The following is an 18,976-nucleotide window of genomic DNA, read 5'->3' as shown; positions in this document are numbered from 1 at the left end:
GGTGCCACGCACAGGCCTGCCGGGTGTGCCATGTGACCAGCTGGTGGCGCCAAAGGGAGCCTCCCAATGTGAGCGTGAGCGGGGGCGGGGCGTGGGGAGAAGGTGGGATGAACGCACCTGCAGCCCGAGTGTTAGGACTGCACAGCTCCGTAGCCAAGCTGGGCTCCTAGAGGAACTGGCAGTGAAAGGAGGTGCTGCCAGTGCAGCAGCCATCGCAGGGGCTGGCCAGGCAGGCCCCACCCTGCCCAGCCTGGAGTCTAGGAAAGCTGATGACCAAAAGGACAGTCTGGCTGATGAGGAAGGTGGGGCCGTGTTCCTGTCAGCGTGACTTCAGATTAGTCATCTCCCGGCCTCAGTTTCCTCTCCACTTTACAGATGGGGGTAGTCTCTACTAACGATCTCAAGATTTCAGGGGTATTCTCTCCCCATTTCCCACAGAAAGCTCCTCTGTGACACAGAATTGAAGGAACAGAAGAGGGAGAGAGTTTAAATGCCCAAAACTGTAAGTTTTATTTTTCGATGCCACAGGAAGCTAAGGGACGACATGGCTGCTTCCAAAAGTTTGAGGGATAAGAGAGGACCGGGGAAGCAAGACTTCCTCGGGGCCAGGCCCCCCAGTTGCCTTTTGGGCAGAGGACGGGGCCTGAGATCCGAGCCCCAACAGACCCAAGGCTGTGCTGAAGAGGTTGATAGGGGTAGAGCCATCCGTGATGAGGGTTGATTTCAGGCCCAAGCTCTGGAGCAGTTTTACCTGAAGGGACAAGAGAAGGGCAAGAAGACAGTCAGACTCGGTCCCTTCTCTCATCCCCTTGGCCACCTCTCTAGGATGCGCTGCCATCCATTCTGGTCTGACAGTGCAGCTGCCCCCAGCCTCTCTCTAGATGCATCTGCCTCCCCAGCTCTGCCTTCTGGGTTCCAAGCATGGTCCCAAGACACGCACGCACGCACGTCCCCGGCACTGTCCCCACTCTCACCTGCATCTCTGGCCCTGCCACAGCCAGGTCCCGGATGGTGCTGGGACCCAGGGCCTCCGTCATCTGCGTGAACTTCTTCACCTCCACCTCGGCTAGCTGCTGGGCCTTTTTCACCTCCAGCTCCAGCTGCGCCCGGGCGTACACCAGTTCTAGATCTCGCACTTTTTGTACACGCTGGAGCTCAGCCGCCTGGAAGGGGAAAAGCCAGCATGCTTTGGATCGTGTGACCCCTGGGGACTGGCCAGCAAGTGACCTCGCCAGCACGCCCAAGGGAACTGAGGTGGAAGGGCTGGAATTGTAAACTCATAGTGAGTGAGGTGTGAACCCTGGCTACGCCACCTTTGAGATAGAGACCACGGGGGCCCCTTCATCCAGCCCTCTACCTCTTCATCTGTAAAATGGAATAACATCTGCCTTAATGGGATTTCAAACGTGACCTAAGATCATGCATGTAAAACATATGCAACACCTGGCACAAAGCGGGCCAGCATCTGAGCAGGTTTACACGGCAGATGGGTGTAACAACCGTCTTTACTTTCTAGGCCGGTATTAAGTGAACTGATAGAGGGCAAAGGACTTCTGTGTGAACGGGGCTGTGTGGTAGGATGCGTGGTGTCCTCCTGGGACTGCAGTGATTGGGCCTCTTCCAGATCCCGGGGCCTCCCCCTTCCACGGGCGCCCGCCCCACTGACCGTCTCGATGGCCAAAGCCTCTGCCTTCAGCTTAGCCTGCAGCACGGAGCCTTCTCCCTCGATGCGTGCCGCCTCTGAGCGGGACTCAGCCTCCGCCTTGGCAGTTCCGGTGCTCTCCACGGCAGTGCTGGAGGTGGCAGCAGCAGTCAGCAAAGACCCAGGGGAAGGCCCCGCCCCGCACCCTTGGCCTTGACTTTCACACACACACACCTGCTCCCCCCACCAGCTGCTTTACAAGACCCTCAGCAGGCAGCTGTCTTTTCCACTAGTTCTTGACCCACCTCAGCGCTTCCAGCTCCAAGAGCTCCCTGCGAGCTTTCTCGGCTTCGGATTGGTCCAAGATCTTCTGCCTCTCAAGCCGGCCACGGGCCTCCTGTTCTAATCTCTGAGCCTCGTGCCTGGATGGGAGAGGGGACAGGGAATATGGTGGTGTGGGGCCAGGGCTGGAACAGAGGTTCCAGGAACAGGGACCACCAATGTACTGGGTGCCCAGGACAGACCCTGGCCCATGGGTGAGCTCAATATGCAAACGGAAGACGTGTGTGCCCTGTGAGCCTGGCCTGTAGGCTCAGGGGAATTCAGGGTTGACGAAGGCCCCTGCTTTCACACAACTTGCCTTCCATTGGGGAAAAAACAAGGAAATGAGGAGTTCACACAAGTTCCCTGAAAGTGGGTGACCCGATAACGACTTGGCAAAGAGGATACTGCTTTAGTTAGGGTAGAAAGAAAAGGGGCTCTCCAAGGAGGGGACGTCTGGGCTGAGGCCAGAGGAGAGGCCTGCCTCTGAGCTCCCAGCGGGAACCCTCGGGGCAGAAGGAGCAGCCAGTGCAGAGGGCCTTAGGGTGGGAACGCAACGGTGCATTTAAGGAGCAGAAAGAAGCTGGAGGGCCAGGAGCCCGGGAGCGGCTGGAAGGTGAGGTGAGGGAGGCTGAGCTGGACCCCGAGTGCCAGGAGACAGCAGGAATGAGCCACTTCTAGCACAAAGCGAGAAGCCACAGGAGCAAGATGACATCTAGTCACCCATGACATGGGCCACCCCGTCTGCTGTGGATAACAGCATGCTGACCATCAGGGGACGCCATGCCATCCAGGGCCCAGCAGGGGGCTGGAGACGGGGACAGGGCAGGTCTGGCCCTCGGTGGGCATGGTGGGCAGCTGCCCTCACTCACTTGGCAGCCGCCTCCTGGGAGTTGGTGGTGATCTCAATGGCCAGCTGGACGCTGCGCTGCAGGGCGTCCCGGGTCCTCTGGTCTACGGGCTCCACCGACTGCACGTCCACGCTGCTCACCACCAGTCCGTTCTGGGGGAAGACGGCCCGGTCGCGGGGCTGGGGCAGGGCCTCCCCGTCAGGCCCCTTGGCCGCTGGGCTCTGAAAGCCGAAGACGGCCGTGCGAATGATGCGGGCGGAGTTCTTGTGGAAATCGTCGAAGGTGACGGATGCCACGGCCCCCCGCACCCGGGACGCAATGGCCTTGCAGGCATCCCCCACGAAGTCTGGCACCGAGAACAGCTTAGCCATCTCCTGGGGGTCCTTCCGGTCAAGCAACTCGAAGTGCCTGTGAGCAAAGAGGCCCGAGCAGGGAAGCACTTCCCTCAGTTTTGAGTGGGAGTCCCACAGCCAGCCACCCTGGCTGGCCGGCCGCGTCTCTCATCACAGGGAATGCTGAGCGCCCCGCTTTGCCACTCCCCCTCGCCCCATGTGCCAGGCAAGGTCCTCAACACTGACAAGTGTCCCCATCTCATTCTCTCAGCCTCCCTTGGGGCGGGGAGTATGATCCCCACTCTACAGATGAGGAAATAGAGGTCCAGAGAGGGTAAAGGACAGGTCCGGAGTCACACAATATGTGACAAGCCAGAAAGCTGAACCCAGGCAGGGTGGCTCCAGGGTCTACGCTCTTAACCATCATGCTGTAGCACCCCAAAGATGTCAGCACCCCATCTGCCTGTCACAGTTCCGGCCACCCAGCCAAGAGGTGAGGAACACCTCCTTGGGAGCTGTGGGGCATCACTTCTGGGTGTGACTCGTCGTCCCTAGCTCCAGTCGCAGCCATTCGAGCTCCACGCACAGGGCATGGGGTCTGATTCTCACTGCCTCCTTTTGACAGCCTGTGACATTGATGGTCATGTGCCATCCTCATTTTACAGACAGGGAAACTGAGGAAAGCTCCAAGTCACTTGCTCAGGTCCAGAGCCAGCAAACGGCAGGGCTGGGTGCAGACCCAGGCAGGGGGCCCCAGAGCACAGGCTCTGCACCACCTGCCCACTCCCACCCACTCCCACCAGCTTTGTTAGATCTTTTTATAATCCTGCGGTTATGTTTGGCTGAACACATGCTGGGAGTTTAGCTGGGGAGTGTCCTCCTTTCATGTCCCCCAAATCCCGCTCCCAGGAGGTGAGCCCACATCTTCCCTGACATCCCCCTGGGGCATCAGGCTGGATTTGCAGGAACCCCTGGCTGTCCCTCTGACCACGGCATAGAGCCGGGCATTCTGACCTCCTGCTGAGCGCAGCCCTTCAAGGAGGCACCTCTTGTCTCAGGGTTCTCCGGGGCCGCCCCAGACGCAGCCCTCGCCACCTCCTCTCCGCCCCTCACCAGTTGTAGGCAAGCTGCAGCTGCAGCCTGGCATGGTCGGCAGTTTCGATGGTGATGACGTCTGTGAAGAAGTCAGGCCCCAGCAGCAGGCAGAGCGCACGGCGGGCGTGGGGACGCTTGGGCCGCCCAGCCGAGAGGGACAGCACTGTAAACTGCTCCTCAGGACCCAGTGTCACCAGCTCCGGCCCAAATACCACGCTGCAGAGGGAGCTGGGAGTCAGACACCCGCAGGGCCTCCGCCACCACAGGCCCCGCCCCGGCCCCGCCCCCGGCCCCGCCCCCTCACCGAGCTCTCTTCGCTCTGTAGTCGTACACCTGCACCGCTGCGTTGTGAGGCACGCGGTAGCTGACCACGCGGGTCTTGTTCCGCGAAGCAGAGGGCTGAAGGGTCTTGCTCAGCCCCTTCTCACCCCTGTCCGCTAGAGGGTCCTGCCCCTTGTTCAGCAGCTCCTCCACCCCAGGAGGCAGCTCCTTCTCCCACAGGACCTCGTCCTGAGTCAGCATGTAGGTGCTTCCAATCACAGCGCGCACCTTGAGAGAGGAGGAGAAGCACGGGTGTTACCGGGAAAGGTGAAAGGAGACAGACCCACCCAGCCGTCCTGGAGCAGAGCCAGGGGAGGGTGGAGCGGGGGAGGGGGGGTTCCACACGGTCTCTGCAATGACGCTGCGCTGAGCTCTGCCACCCGCGGGTGACACCACCTAGGACAAGGCCCTCCATCTCTGCGCTTCCTTCCTCATCTGCAGAATGGACCCGACGGGTGGCTCCCTCATCGGGTTGAGGAATGAAGGACGTATCCTGTGTCCAGTGCTGAGGACTTGGCACATGGTAAGTGCAGGGTATTATTTCTTCTGGAGTTTTTCCTTCATGGGGGCAGCGTGGAGGGTGTCCTAGGGACAGACGCAGTCCCAGGAAAGAAGTCGCACATACTCTGAGCTCTACTTCTCGGCTGGATTCTTAGAGAAAGAGGTCAGAGATGTGGTCCTAGGTCAAACTAAGGTCAAGGTTTCAGGTGAGGGGGCAAAGAGAGAGGATTCCACCAGAATCCGGGCGTTGGGGAGGGGGTCAGTTCTTACTGTTCCCATGCCACACCCCAGCCAGACCTTTATGCCAGGGGCCAATCTGCAGAGATCCCACACTAGAACCTGCTTCCCCTTCTCCCTTGGGGGCTTCTACACTTGGAAGTTAGATATTGAAGACAAAGGGAAGGCCAGTATTTCCCAGAATGCCCTTCCACCTACCAGCCTCAGCTGCTGCTATCAATGCTGCACCGCGGCCACACAGCAGGGACAGTGCCCCTCCCTTGGCTGTTACCTTTCCAGTCTTGACGTCCTGCACGTAGATGCCCTCATTCTCGTCCAGGGGAATGGCTTGTCGCTCTTCCACCACCTCCACCTTGGCAGATGGCACGTACTCCAGGGGTCCACGGATGAGCCAGTGGTCACCGGCCTGGCGTGAGACCATTTCCTCGTCCTCTCCCTCCTCTACGGGCTGCAGGGCCCTCAGCAGCAGTCCCTGCTGCTCTGACAGCACGTAGACATCCTGGATACCTCGTTCCAGCCTCTCTCCCGGCTGCAGGAAAAAAGACTTCTCTCCCTAGTGGGGAGACACGCGGTTAGGAGCCAGGGTTACCAATGCCTCCGCTGGCACGGCCCCCAGCTCCCTGCCACTGTGGGCTTGTACTGAGGACAGGACCCTGAAAAGCACCCTCCCTAGCCCTACCTGGAGTGTTATCTGGACCATTTGGCTGTCTACAAGTGCCTGCAGATCTCATCTGGTCAAACCTACTCTTAAAAAGTTCTGTGAGGGCAGCTGGTCGGCTCAGTTGGTTAGAGCGCAGTGCCACATGGCTCATAACACCCACGTCGCCAGTTCGAGTCCCACACGGGCCAGTGAGCTGCGCCCTCCACAACTAGATTGAAAACAACGACTTGACTTGGAGCTGATGGCTCCTGGAAAAACACACTGTTCCCCAATATTCTCCAGTTAAAAAAAAAAATGTTCTGTGAACCTGGATTGTCACGAGTTCAACAGCTAAGAACTAACCTATTGTTATTCTTCCTTCCTCCCATGCTTTTTCTCGGGATGGTGTAGTCTGGGCATTGGCAAACTCTGGTCTGCCATCTTTTTAAAAAATATATGTATCTTTGAGATATAATCCACATGCCATAAAATTTACCCATTTAAAGTCTATAATTCAGTTGTTTTAGTATATCCGTAGAGCTGTCCATCACCACTCCCTCATTCCAGAACTTTCATCACAAGAAACCCTGACAAGAAACTCTGTCCCCAGTAGCAGTTCCTGCCCGTCCCGACCCCTCCACCATCTATGAACCGATTTCCTTTCTTGATGAATTTACCTATTCTGGACTTCTCATATAAACAGAGTCATACGATATGTGCTCTTTTACGTCTGGCTTCTTTTGCTTAGAGTGATGTTTAAGTTTATTCATGTCGTAGCTTGCATATGAACTTCAGTTCATGTTCTTTTTATAGCTGAATGGTATTTCATTGTATGGATGTAACACAAGTACTTTTATCCATTCATCAACTGACTCATAGACATTTGGGCTGTTGCCACATTTCCTGCCTGTTTTTGCAACTTAACCGTTACAGGAACCCAACGGCATGCGTTCGCTGACCAATTGTCTATGCTGCTTTCACAGTGTGACAGCACTGCACTCGCAAAGCCCGACATCACCCATTGGCCCTTTCCAGAGAAAAATCGCCGACACCTGCTGGTCCACTGTATAGTTCAGAGAGGGGATGAGGTAAAGGGTCGGGATGTAGGATGACAGAGTTTCCAGAAATATGAGAGAAAGAGTTTCCGGGGCAGGCCCAGGAGGTGCTCCCAGAGGTGGAAGTGACTCAAGGTCAGGGGCCACCGGGAGGTCAGGGTGAGTGTCTCAGAATTAGAACCAAGTATGCAAAGGCACAGGAGCCAGGACAAGCATGGCGCTTCCAGAACATGCACGTGGGGGGGTTAGAGGAAAGAGACAGAGGTCCAAGGTCCTGGTGCTGTTCGCAGGCACTTGGCCTCTAGGGGGTGGGGTGGAGGCGCTTACCTTGACCACGCGCTTCTGCCCCAGCTGGTTCTTGCCATCCTGGCCGACCGGGTCCAGAATGACGCAGTAGTTGCGGGGCCCCAGGGTGGTGATGGGCACGACCCCCAGCACCTCCTCGTGGACATCTGGCACGTGGGCCTCTGTGTCCTGCACTGTCACCAGCCACTCCTCCCCAGTTTTGCGGGTCACTCCCCTCAAGTCTCGGAAGTTCTGCCGAGCCCGGAGGTGCAGGGCTGTCTGAAGAGCAAGATGTCGGGGTGTTGGGAGTAACCCCACCTTCAACATCCTCAGGGGACCAGGAAGTCCACTGGCCCCCCCAGATGTTCCCAGGTGTCAGTGACAGGTCCTATTAACTGAGGACTTTTTAACCCTTTCAGAGGACTCAGGAGACTCCTCAGGTTATCAGGTGGCCCTAGAAATAGTGCTTGTCTTTCCATCCATGTACTTGCTACTATCTCTGCCACTCTGAGCGTTCCCCACCCGAGGGTCCCTTACCTGCTACCCCCCAGAGCACAAACCTTTTCAGTAAGGATCACGGCATCCACCAAATCCAGAACCTCCTCAAACACTGCGGGGAGATACGCACCCACGGCGCGGACCAGCCATTCTTCCCCTGGGCCAAGAGCAGAGGTCAAGGTCAAGGTCATCCAACCTGCTCCCTAGCCACCCCTTCCCAAAGCGTAAACAACAGGGGACCCGCACCTCTTTGTAGGTGAGGAGAAGACATTACTCCAGGCTCAAGGGCCTGACAAGTGTCCTGCGATTTATTCCCTTCTTTGAGGATAGAGGGAAAGTCACCCTTCCCGAGAAGACGCCCTTCTAAGTGCTATGCCAATACCTGCTATGGCTTCCCTAACCTCCAAAGACCAGCTCTTCCATTCCCGTTAAATGGGCAGCAGTCTGCCTCTACTGGAGCTGTAGGTGTTGTTTAGTTAATTGGAGAAGGAAGATGGCCCGGGGACCAGTTCCAGCCTTGCCCTTCCGGGCCATAAACCCAGGCAAATAAGCTAATCTCTGCACCTCAGTTCTGTTATATGGAAAACGGAAATAGTAGCGACTCAAGGTTATTTGAGGACCCAGTAATTATTTGTAAAATGTTCTGAACCACAGCTGGCACAGAGTAAGCAAGCACTGCCTGAAAGATGTCGTTTAATCCACATCTGTCAGATGCCGTTGCCACCTGCTTTGTTGATGGAGAAACAGACATGGCCGCTGACCCCAGCTCATGGTAAAGGGTGGGGAGAGGCAAGAGACCTGTCACATGATCACGCTCGCAGGCTCAGGGTCCAGACAGGGCCTGGGTAAGGGCGGGGGGGGAAGCAACTGTGGGCAGCTCCCCTTACCCCCCAGCTTAAGAGATGCCGGGGAAGCACTTACCCCAACACCCCCCCAGGTCCCCAGCAATGGAAGCATAGCCTCCCCACCAGCCTCGGGGCCCCTGGAAAACCCCACCTGTCACCCTCTCCTTGCCGTCCCGGTCCCGGCACTCCTTGCGAGCCCTCAGCCGCAGAGCCTGGTTCTGCCTGATGACTGTGGCCTGGATGATCTCCACGACCTGCACCTCCTTCTGGGGGATATACGTGCCTTGGGGAAGATGAGGCAGAGGTGAAGGTCAGGGCTGTGACGGGAGGGCAGGAAGCCTCGGACCCCGACGGCGGATCCATGGAAGGCACTTACCAGGTCCTTCAAATAGCCACTCATCTCCTGCAACGACCCTGTCTCCGTCGTTATTCTCAAAATCCAGCAGTGCTTTAAGGTGGAGGGCGGTGTTGGGCAGAACCACCTGCAGTGGGGTGATGTCCTAAGAGGGGAAGAAGGGGAGTGGGCATTCAGCGTCAGGACCCCCGAGTCAATCCTGATGCCTGGGGGTGAGTCGAGACAGCATCGATCTTTAAGTGGCCCAAATAAGATCCAGCGTGGAACGTACAAGGCAGGGGCTGTCCCATCTGGTCTGAAGAACTAAGAGAGTTGACGGAATAAGAGGACACCGCTGCCGACGACCCAAGGACACTGTCCTCTACAGAGAGTGCCTCGAAGTTGTTCTGAACCAGAAACGTAGACGGGAAACTGAGGGCTTGATGGGAGACGTGGGAGAAATAACTGGGGAGCTGAATAAATGACTATCTCAAGCCCTAGTGAGCACTGGGGCCCTCCAGAAAGTGTAAGGAGGTGGGAAGGTAGAAACTGCTAGAACAGGCACCCCGTAAGCATGTGGCTTTGTTTCCGAGGTTGCCTCCTGGCCATACGGTAGCCATGGTTCTCCAGGCAACACATCTCCTTCCATCAGGAAAGGACTTCACTTGATCTTTGATCTGAGGGCGGCAGGAAAGCAAGGAAAGAAAGGCTCGTAGAGGTAAGGGCCATGGCCAAGGTCACACGACTAGTAAGGAGGTCACTCGAACCTCCGTCTCTAGTGACGCCTCCCTTCTGCTTACTCCCCAGAGGTGGCCCTGGGCAGGGAAGGTCAAGTAACACTCCTCTACCCACTGACCACACAGTGGGTTGGGGGGAGGGAACGCTGGCGGCTTACTGCCCGGAACGCCCTTCTTACACACCTTACGTGTGTGTGGCACTCGGCCGGCTGTGGCGGGGCAGGGCGTACCCCCGTCGTCATGGAGATTAAATTCCAGCAGGTGGTAAGATGTAGACACAGACCGTTCTCTCTAAGCAAACTGTGGGCAGTGCCAAGGGAGAGAGCCTGCAGAAGATGAGGTGACGGAGAAGTTGGGGAGACCCTCAGCAATCATCTGAACTGGGGCTCAAAGGAAGAGCCAGCTTTTGATACGAAGGTGTGGGAGGAGGTGGAGGGGAGACTTATGGGACGAGTCGTTTTTCACCTCCCACGTCTGCTGTCACGACTTCCTATCTGTTCTGTCACGAATCCAGGCTACCTTCATCTATCCCCGCCTCTGCCCTCATCCAAGCCACCGACACCTCTCATTTGGATGATGGAAATACTTTCCTAATGGGTCTCCTGCCCACCAACCGTGTCTCCTTCCAGTGCCTCCCTCAAGCCTTTGAAGGCTGGCTTCCAGCTTGGGGGTCTGGGTCCCCAGTAGTGTCACCAAGGAAGCATGGGAATACGGGAGAACAAGAGATTTGGGAGTCAGGGAGAGTGTTCGTTTGGATATCCAGTATGAGGTGGGTGAGACACCCAGGACAGGGCTTCCTCAAGGCAGTGAAGGGACAGGGGTGGGTGTTTTCAACACAGGCGAAGTGGTCACGGCCATGAGAGCACAACAGGACACCCAGGAGATTCAGGAAAGAAACTGAAGGCTGAGAGGGCAGGGAGGGGGAGGCATCTAAGATGGAAGAAAGATCCACAGAGCAAAACATAAAGACGTGTTTTAACAAGACAGCTGATCAACCATGGGTGTGTTTGACGGGGCCTGTGAAACACAGAATGACTGTCAGCTGGACCTGCAGTGTGGACGTCCTGGGGCTTCATCAGAGTGAGTTCAGTGGCGGCAGGGCTTGGGAAGGAACAGGGCAGAACAAGTGCAAATGGCCATCGGAGAGTAAATGGGAAATAGGAAAGATGGCACCCAGCTGCCGGCCGCACAGGAGGGGACCCCACACAGGGAAAATGGCAACTGTCCTCCAGGACCTGCCCAAGGCCACTCTCTCAATCTGTCCCCACCCCCTGTATGTCTCCAACACCTCCCGAGTTGCTGTCCCTCTGCCAGAGCCCTGGGTGCTACTGTTTCCTAATGGGCACAAACAAGGAAGGCCGTGGCCGTGACCCTGCTGACGGCCATCCTGGGACCCCAGGAGCAAGCCTGCCTCCACATCGGACCAACCCCAAGAAGCCAGAGATGCGAAACGGAGATTTCTTTTCCACTGTGGAGCATATGTCACCTGAAACTACACCTAAGCTATTTAAGTGGATGGGCCAACAAATTCCTTTCGTTGTTTAAACTAGATTGAAAAGAATTTCCCAGGATTCACAACATAAAATAATCATGGACACACACACACACACACACGAATAAGTGGGAAGACTATAAACGGGCAAGGAGGGGAAGGCAGAACAGTATGGAAAGAGGTGGGATGCCCGCCGTCTCGGGCCCAGGCCTGGGCGCAGGTGCAGGGCTCCGGTGCCATCCCATCTGAGCCTGGCCCTCTCTTGCCCACCACCCTGGCACAGCCCACTAGCACCTGACAGTGACTGAAAAAAGTGCTTCCTCTAGCCTGGTTGATGAGGTGCTGAGCTGGGCTGGCAGCTCTCCTAGGCAGGGCAAGTCTGTGTGGGCAGCACGTGAGGAGCGGGAGGTTTGGGAAAAGTGAGAGGAGGGACACTGAGGCAATGCTGCCTCTGCCTCCTCCATGGCCCCAGTTTGTTTTCACTCCAGAAGGCAGTGTGGAGCCCTAGGACAAGGTAGCAGGGCAGGTACAGTGGGGTACAGGGGGGCGGTACAGTGGGGTACGGAGAGAGGTATAGTGGGGTACGGGGGGAGGTACAGTGGAGTACGGGGGAAGGTACAGTGGGGTACGGGGGAGGTAAAGTGGGGTACGGGGGAGGTACAGAGGGGTACGGGGGAGGTACAGAGGGGTACGGGGAGGGGTACAGTGGGGTACGGGGGAGGTACAGAGGGGTACGGGGAGAGGTACAGTGGGGTACGGGGGGGCGGTACAGTGGGGTACGGAGAGAGGTATAGTGGGGTACGGGGGAGGTACAGTGGGGTACGGGGAGGTACAGTGGGGTACGGGGAGAGGTATAGTGGGGTACGGGGGGAGGTACAGTGGGGTATGGGGGGAGGTACAGTGGGGTACGGGGGAGGTACAGTGGGGTACGGGGGAGGTACAGTGGGGTACGGGGGAGGTACAGTGGGGTACGGGGAGGTACAGAGGGGTACGGGGAGGGGTACAGTGGGGTACGGGGGGAGGTACAGTGGGGTACAGGGGAGGTACAGTGGGGTACGGGGAGGTACAGTGGGGTACGGGGAGAGGTACAGTGGGGTACAGGGGAGGTACAGTGGGGTACGGGGGGAGGTACAGTGGGGTACGGGGGAAGGTACAGTGGGGTACGGGGGAAGGTACAGTGGGGTACGGGGGGAGGTACAGTGGGGTACGGGGGGAGGTACAGTGGGGTACGGGCGGCAAGACAGATACCTTGTCTAATACCTCCCCTGGGTACAGGGGGAAGGGTTCCTGGGCCAGCCGGATCTCCAGGTCAGCATGGCGGAGCCGCACTTGTCCTGTGACATCGAACAGCACAGATCCCTGGGCATCCCGGCACACCGGGTTGGCCACTGTGCAGTAGTGGCGTGGGGGGACAGTCACCATGCGTACAGGGGCAAACAGGACCCTGTTGGAGGGTGAGATAGGGTGTGAGGACCCAGGGAACCCCCACCTCCATTCCCAGAGGAGGCAGTGAATGGGAGTGAAAGCTCCCCGTCGCCCAAGTGAGGGCCAATCCAAGCAAGAGATGGGCGATGGTGCCAGCAGGACCAGCAGGACCTGCTCAGCCCCACGCCCCCCCCAGCCCAGCCCGGACACCAACCTCTCATTGTCCTGCCGGATGTAAGTCTTTGGCCCGACCTCCACCCGGGACACATTACTGTTCTGGTCCAGCACGTGGATATAGTGGTACGGGGGGATTCGGATGATGGACTCCTCAGTCGCCATGGTAACTTGAGCCCAGGGCAGCATCCAGAGTGACAGACTGGTGGGGAGAAAATACAACAAGATGAACACCGGGGGTCTGGGATGAGGGGACGGGCTCTTCTTCCTCCTCCAACTATTATTCACTGCCCCCATTCCCACCTCTTCCTTGCTCTTTCCCACATCACCCCTGCCAAGAGCTGCCTGAGGCAGAAAAGCACAGAAGCCCAGGGTTCCGGGCCAATCCTGTCCGGCCTTTGCATCAGCTTTACCTCCCAGAGCTGCCTGCAACACTGGAAGGGGCTTTAGATCAACACTTTCCCACTCTCCAACCCCATGGTGAGGGAGAGCTGGGCTCCGTCTTGGAGCTGGTGTGGCCTTGGCCAGCACAGTGTGTGTATGGAGGGAGGGGTGAAGGGGGGGCAGACTGCCTCTATTTCAGGGAATCCTGAGGGCCTCAGCTGGCATTCCAGCTATTCAAACCTTAGCCCATAGCCCAAGAATATTTGCATGATCTTTGCCTGCGGCCCTCCCAGCCCCGGGCTTTAAGCAGCCCCGGAAGGAACTGTTCAGACATGAGCAAGTCTCAGGGATGCTTCTGGAACATCAGCTGGATTAGAAATAGCACATAGTAGTCTAGTCCCTCCCTTCCCCCCTTTCTCTCTGGTCTGTTCACCCCCTCATCTCCCTGCTCTCAAGGGTGAGGGTGGGTGAGAAGGGGAAAGGGGCAAATGAGTACTGCATTCCACCCATCCCTGAATCCTACGTGGTTCCCGAACAGCTTGGGCCGTTCAGAAATGTCACACCTGCTACCTAACCTCCATCCCTGCTTCACTGCCTCTGGGGCTTCAGACATATGCCTTTGAGTCACCCAAAGGCAACCAAGTTTACTAAGCAATTCAAAGCCTTGTGTCTGAGACTTTGGTGACACATTTTTGAAGCTACCACCAGAAAGGGGTGGCATCTCACCTACTCCACCATTCATCCAGCTTCCAACCTGAGAAATGGGAAGAAAGGAGGAAAGAGAACTGGCACAGGAAAAGAAGCAGGAGCCCCAACACCACAGACCACGGCGAGGCCCAAGGAGTCTGATTTGATCTACGTAAGCTGTTACATGTCAATGTGGAGGGTTAGAAACTGGGAGTTTTCACAAACTCCCAACCCCCGCATTTCTTGAAGATTTGGCTAGAGCCATGCAGCAGCTGTGCCCTTTAGCTGTGACACAAGCTTTCCCGCTTACCACAGTCCCCAAGCCCTGCAGTCCTACACCTGGGCCATTGCGCTCACATTACCGGCCTGAGTCCTGTGTAAAACCTCCCAACTCAGTGTCCTCCAACTGGACTTTCTACAATGATGGGAAAATATCCTAACTCTGTGCTGTCTTTGAACTGACCACATGTGGCTATTGGACACTTGAAATATGGCTAGTGTGACCGAAGAACTAAATGTTCATTAAAATCCGCAAGTGTGGCTGAGTGATCCCATTCAAACAGTGTAGCTCTAAGTCCCAAATAGGGGCAATGAGTCATTCAAGACCACACAGCAAGTTAGTGGCAGTCCGGGTCCTGATGGAATGTCTGGCCGTCTCTCCAGCAGCAGCACGGCACACGGTTAGGGGTGCAGATCACAGCTTGCCTGGGTGTCCCTCCAGTTCTCATCTGCTGCTTCTCTGCCCTGCACTGTTGCCTTAGCTCTTCCCTCATTTTCCAAGAGGTTACAGTTTTGATCTGTTTTCCTGGTACACTTTCCGCATCAGAGGATGTTATTCTGCTCCTCCTTCTTTTATCTTGCAACTTTGTATGTATAGGATTTGACCTTGATACTTTTCTGTTGCCCATTTTGTGTGAGAAGTGCCTTTCCCTGAACTTGTAGAAGAGTGGCTTTTCTAAAGCCAGAGCTCCCCCTTCTGTTGACTTCAGGCAGTGTCTGAAAATACCAGGGCTGGCTTTCTACTCTCAGGGTTCTGTTCCCCCCAGCTCTCATCTGGACCTTTATTTCCTTCCCCCCGGCCCAGGGGCTGGGACTGCCGGGATCTTGGTTCTGGCCCTTACTGGATGGGTGACCTTAGACAAGTCCTTGCCTTCCCTATACCTGGTTCCTTGCCAATAAACAGGAAATGGATGACATCTTCCAGTTATGTGGCCTGAGCTAACTAACCATTAAGCACTTGGAACACAGCCTGGCTTCGCAGAAGCACTGTGTATCTCAGTGCTGAGACAAGAAGTGGCCTGAGGTCTTCCCTGTCCGTGTAGAGCATGTGACCCAGCCCCTCTGTCCCCAGGCTCCCTATCTCATCTGGCATCTCAGCTTCAACCCTCATTTTTTTTTTACTGGTCGAGAAGGTGGCAAGCTTTGGGCCGTCCCAGCTGTGGGGCTACAACAGCAAAAAAGGGGCATCAGGCAGCCAACTGAAGTCTTTTGCAGCTGTTCCTCTGCCAGGTTTTCTGCGGGTGGAAGCCTGGCCAGGAAGCCACATGGAGGGAGAGGAAGAGCTTGGGCTATAGGTGGAAGTGTGGACCTGGCTGGCAGGCACCTCAGGGAAGCTATGAGCTCTAGAAGGCCACGCTGGGCAAGGGAGCAGGCTCCGGAAACAGCCTCCAGTACCTCCTTCTTACCCCTACGTAGAGTCACCCCTACGGCCAATGACTCGCCACCATTGGTCACCCCAGCTGGGCCCAGCCCAGTCAGGGGGGCTAACAGCCTCACCCTGTTCAGTGACTCAGCTGATAGTCATCCTTCTAGCTGATCTGGCCTTTTCCGGGGCCACGCCCTTGCCAACTACCCGTGTTCCAGTACCAAGACCTGTCTGCTGTCGCTGACCCCCATCTGTGCTGTGCCCTCCCCCCGGACCACCTGCCAAGTTCACCCAAGAACAGGCTTAGCCTTTCCACTCCGACCATCCACACTAGTGAGTTTCCGTACAGAGCTTCTCGGGATCCGGGAAACCATGTGACTTGGGCAGCATGTTCATAACAAATCTAAGATTTAGACTTCTGTGGTTTAGCAGGTCACATTTCCAGTTAGAGCATTTTACTTCCACTGGTATCAGGGCCCTCAAAAGACAATGGTGAAGGATTGTGCTGCCGTTTGACCTTTGGAAGGTCCTGCGCAGACCTGAGTTTGGACCCCGCTCCCCCAACACCCCCAGTCCTCCCTTCAGTGCCTGCTTCTGAGATCTGCCCTGTAGTTTGCTCTCTGGGTACATGTCCAGACCGGCTCCATCCCATTGCCCTCAAATGTCATGTGGCTCCTGTTAAGAATCAATCAACTTTCACCCTGAGACCAGCAGCTTCCTGGCGGCATATGTCCCCCCCCCAGGCCACACACAAAGAAAAGAGGGATTGGGGGGTTGGATGAGCAGAGAACGGAATGCAGCAGAAGCTGGGTTCATCCTCTAGTTCAGAGGCATCTTCACCTGTATCATGGCTCCAAAGTCACCTTATGCTACAGCAAAATTGCATTAGGAAATGAATCACAAGTCATGACCTATCAGACCTGCACGGCTCATAGTGAGTAGCTAACACAGTGAGTCTTAAACGGCAGGTGCCTAAGCGACCAGACACACAGTGTAGGTCTGCAGAGATCAGCAGGGGTCTCACCTGGAAGCTTGTTAGTAACTGGGACTCCCCGGCCCCACCTGAGAGCTGCTGAATCAGTCGGCGTCTTAACTAAACCCCAGGGACTTAAATTAACTAAACCCCAGGTGCACTTTGGAGCGTAAGTGGCTCTTGTCTAAGGCAGCCATTCCCAGCCCGGTCTACAATGGAATTACCTGGCGATCTTTCAAAACCATCCACCTCTGGGGATTCTGATTTAATTGGTCTGGGTGGGGTCCAAGCACTGCTGTATTTAAAAGCTCTGCAGCTGACTCAAATATATATAATAGCAAGAACTGAGTTGTCACACAGCTATTCCAGGGCAGGGCACTTGATTTGATCCCCCCCCAGCCTCTTCACCCCTAGGCCAGGCCAACACGAGCCCCTCATTTCAAGCCCTGCCCTCGTGGTCCAGGCAGGCCTGAAGTTGGACATCAGTGACCATCACCTTTATCAAGCTTCTTAGGAAAACGCACACACGTGAAGTTCGGCACGGACAGGTGCTCACCTTGTCTCCCTTCACTGATTTCAACATTCTAGTGTTTGTGTAGAGAAGCAAGAGTCACGTGACTCGGGCCCTGCACGGAGGCTGTTTTCATCAGACCGCTTCCCAGTTTAGGGAAATTTAGGGAAATTACTTCCCACGTCACCGGACGCCAGTGGAAGTTCTTCAGGATTTGTCTCACATAAAACATTTGAACTTTCCTTCCTAGGAAAATCTTATCTATGGGAAGAGCAGCTCTGCCCAATCAGGATGGCCTGGTCCTACCGCCACCGGACTTCCCCGATGGGACAATTAGTGCCAATCACTGAAGTGACCCAGGACCTGGGCTTCACAAGCCCTGATCTGGATGGAGGTTTTCTCAAGTCGCCCAGTCACGGGACTCGGTTGGGAGTGCTCCCCGGCTGAAGCCTCCTGGAGAGACTCTGGAGCCTGTATCTTTGGCAAGTGCTCCCAGACAACTCCGCTTATTCAAGAATTCAATTTGTCCCAGGTGTTATGTTAAGTACCTTTTATTAAGTCATTTAATCCTCACAAGGAGCTGGACGTTAAGAACCTGCTCAGGGTCACTTAACCAAAGGCCGAAGCCAGAATTCCACCCCTGGGGCGTGGTCTGCAGAGCCCCCAAACGCGTGGCTTCTCAGGCACAAATGTCCGTAAGACTCTAAACCTTGAGCAAGAGCTTGGGCGGGGCCAGGTACTCTCCAGGGGATACTGCCAATTACAGTTCAAAGGTGAGGGTTTTCTGCAACCTGGGAGGGCAGCACTCAACAACAAGGCCTGTTACCAAGGAGCCCTCAGCTGTCCCTGGGTCATTCACACAAGGTGGCGGCCCCACCTGCTCGCGGCTTTGGAGCTGCCCTGCCCAGAAAGCACCACCCCAGGGCAGGCTGTGTGCCAAGGGCGGAAAGAGGCAGGAGTTCCCAGGGAGTCAGCTGGCACCCCTCCTGACAGCCAGCCTTTCTTTCCCCCATAACCCAGGGGTCTCCCCAGGCAGGGAGCAGAAGAAGGCAGGGCACTTCTGCCTCAACTACCATCCCCCACGCCTCCATGCTTTACTCCTGAGATCCACGAGCTCCACATTTACCAGGCTGGTGGGTCCAAATGAGCTTCCTGTTTTCTAGTTCCCCCTCACAAAGAGACAGAAACGCCTTGTTCACCAAACTCCACACCTTCTGGAAGTTAAGCCTGCCTTAGGCCTATAGTTGGCACAGTCCTGAGTGGGACGGCATGAAACCCTCAACAACTGGCAGCGTTAAGAGATCTCAATGGGGACGAGTCGCATTCTGAGACGAGGGGACCGGCCAGAGCCCAGGTCCCCAGGGGGACGGGGAAGATGAGCACAGCAACTCCAGGAGGGAGTCTGAACGCACCCGTGAAGCTTCCTCTGTACCTTACTTCTGATGTGAGAGCTCGAAGTCAGACAGGCTGAGATTTGGGGGCCGAGGAGTGTTGGCAAGATCATAAAATGATCTACCTTTAATTCAAGACACAAAAAACTCTAACAAGGAAAGCAACACCTCCAAGGCCGAGCCTCTACCCACCTTCTCTCCCCTGGGCTTCAGAGAGGCCCCACCTGCCCCAGAAGGGAGGCCCTAGCCGGCAGGACAGGGGGAGAGAGCAAGCCTGAGGGACACAGGTCCCCCCACACTGGTTCGGGGCTTCGGGGCCACTACCAAGTACTCACAAGCAGAAGTGTGGCTGCCTGCAGACTCCGCAGATGGGGGCACCTCCTGCATCCAGCCCAGGAGGTAACACTTCCCGGCAGGGTGGGGCAGGGACGGCCTGGGGGTGGGGCTTGGGCACTTAAAGGGCCCCCGAAGCGGCTGCGTTTTTCTTCTCTGGCGGCTTTGGCGGCAGCTGAAGGTACTGCCGCTTTCGGTGCTCAGAAATCCCCTACTCAGAACCAGCTGGCTTCTGGGGGAGAGACTGGGAAAGGTCACAGGGACTCG

At 56.3% G+C, this 18,976-nt stretch overlaps 1 protein-coding gene across 1 annotated transcript; it reads right to left on the bottom strand.

Annotated features, from left to right (window-relative positions):
- Positions 1 to 485: 485 nt before the first annotated feature.
- On the bottom strand, positions 486 to 18,941 carry MVP (major vault protein). The gene is made up of 15 exons (XM_033101113.1): positions 18,712 to 18,941; positions 12,826 to 12,987; positions 12,435 to 12,630; positions 9,000 to 9,123; positions 8,775 to 8,906; positions 7,841 to 7,935; positions 7,323 to 7,559; positions 5,572 to 5,853; positions 4,546 to 4,790; positions 4,260 to 4,457; positions 2,836 to 3,222; positions 1,948 to 2,064; positions 1,667 to 1,793; positions 975 to 1,163; positions 486 to 751 (listed from the first exon to the last, which is right to left on the bottom strand). Exons 2-15 carry the CDS (start codon positions 12,972 to 12,974, stop codon positions 533 to 535), a joined length of 2,697 nt encoding a protein of 898 aa, XP_032957004.1. The 5' UTR covers positions 12,975 to 12,987; positions 18,712 to 18,941; the 3' UTR covers positions 486 to 532.
- Between the last annotated feature and the right edge of the window lie 35 nt (positions 18,942 to 18,976).

This window comes from Rhinolophus ferrumequinum (genome assembly GCF_004115265.2).
Source record: "Rhinolophus ferrumequinum isolate MPI-CBG mRhiFer1 chromosome 15 unlocalized genomic scaffold, mRhiFer1_v1.p scaffold_54_arrow_ctg1_1, whole genome shotgun sequence".
NCBI classification, from domain to species: domain Eukaryota; kingdom Metazoa; phylum Chordata; class Mammalia; order Chiroptera; family Rhinolophidae; genus Rhinolophus; species Rhinolophus ferrumequinum.
Note: the sequence above shows the minus strand (reverse complement) of the source record. Positions and strands in the feature narration are given on the sequence as shown.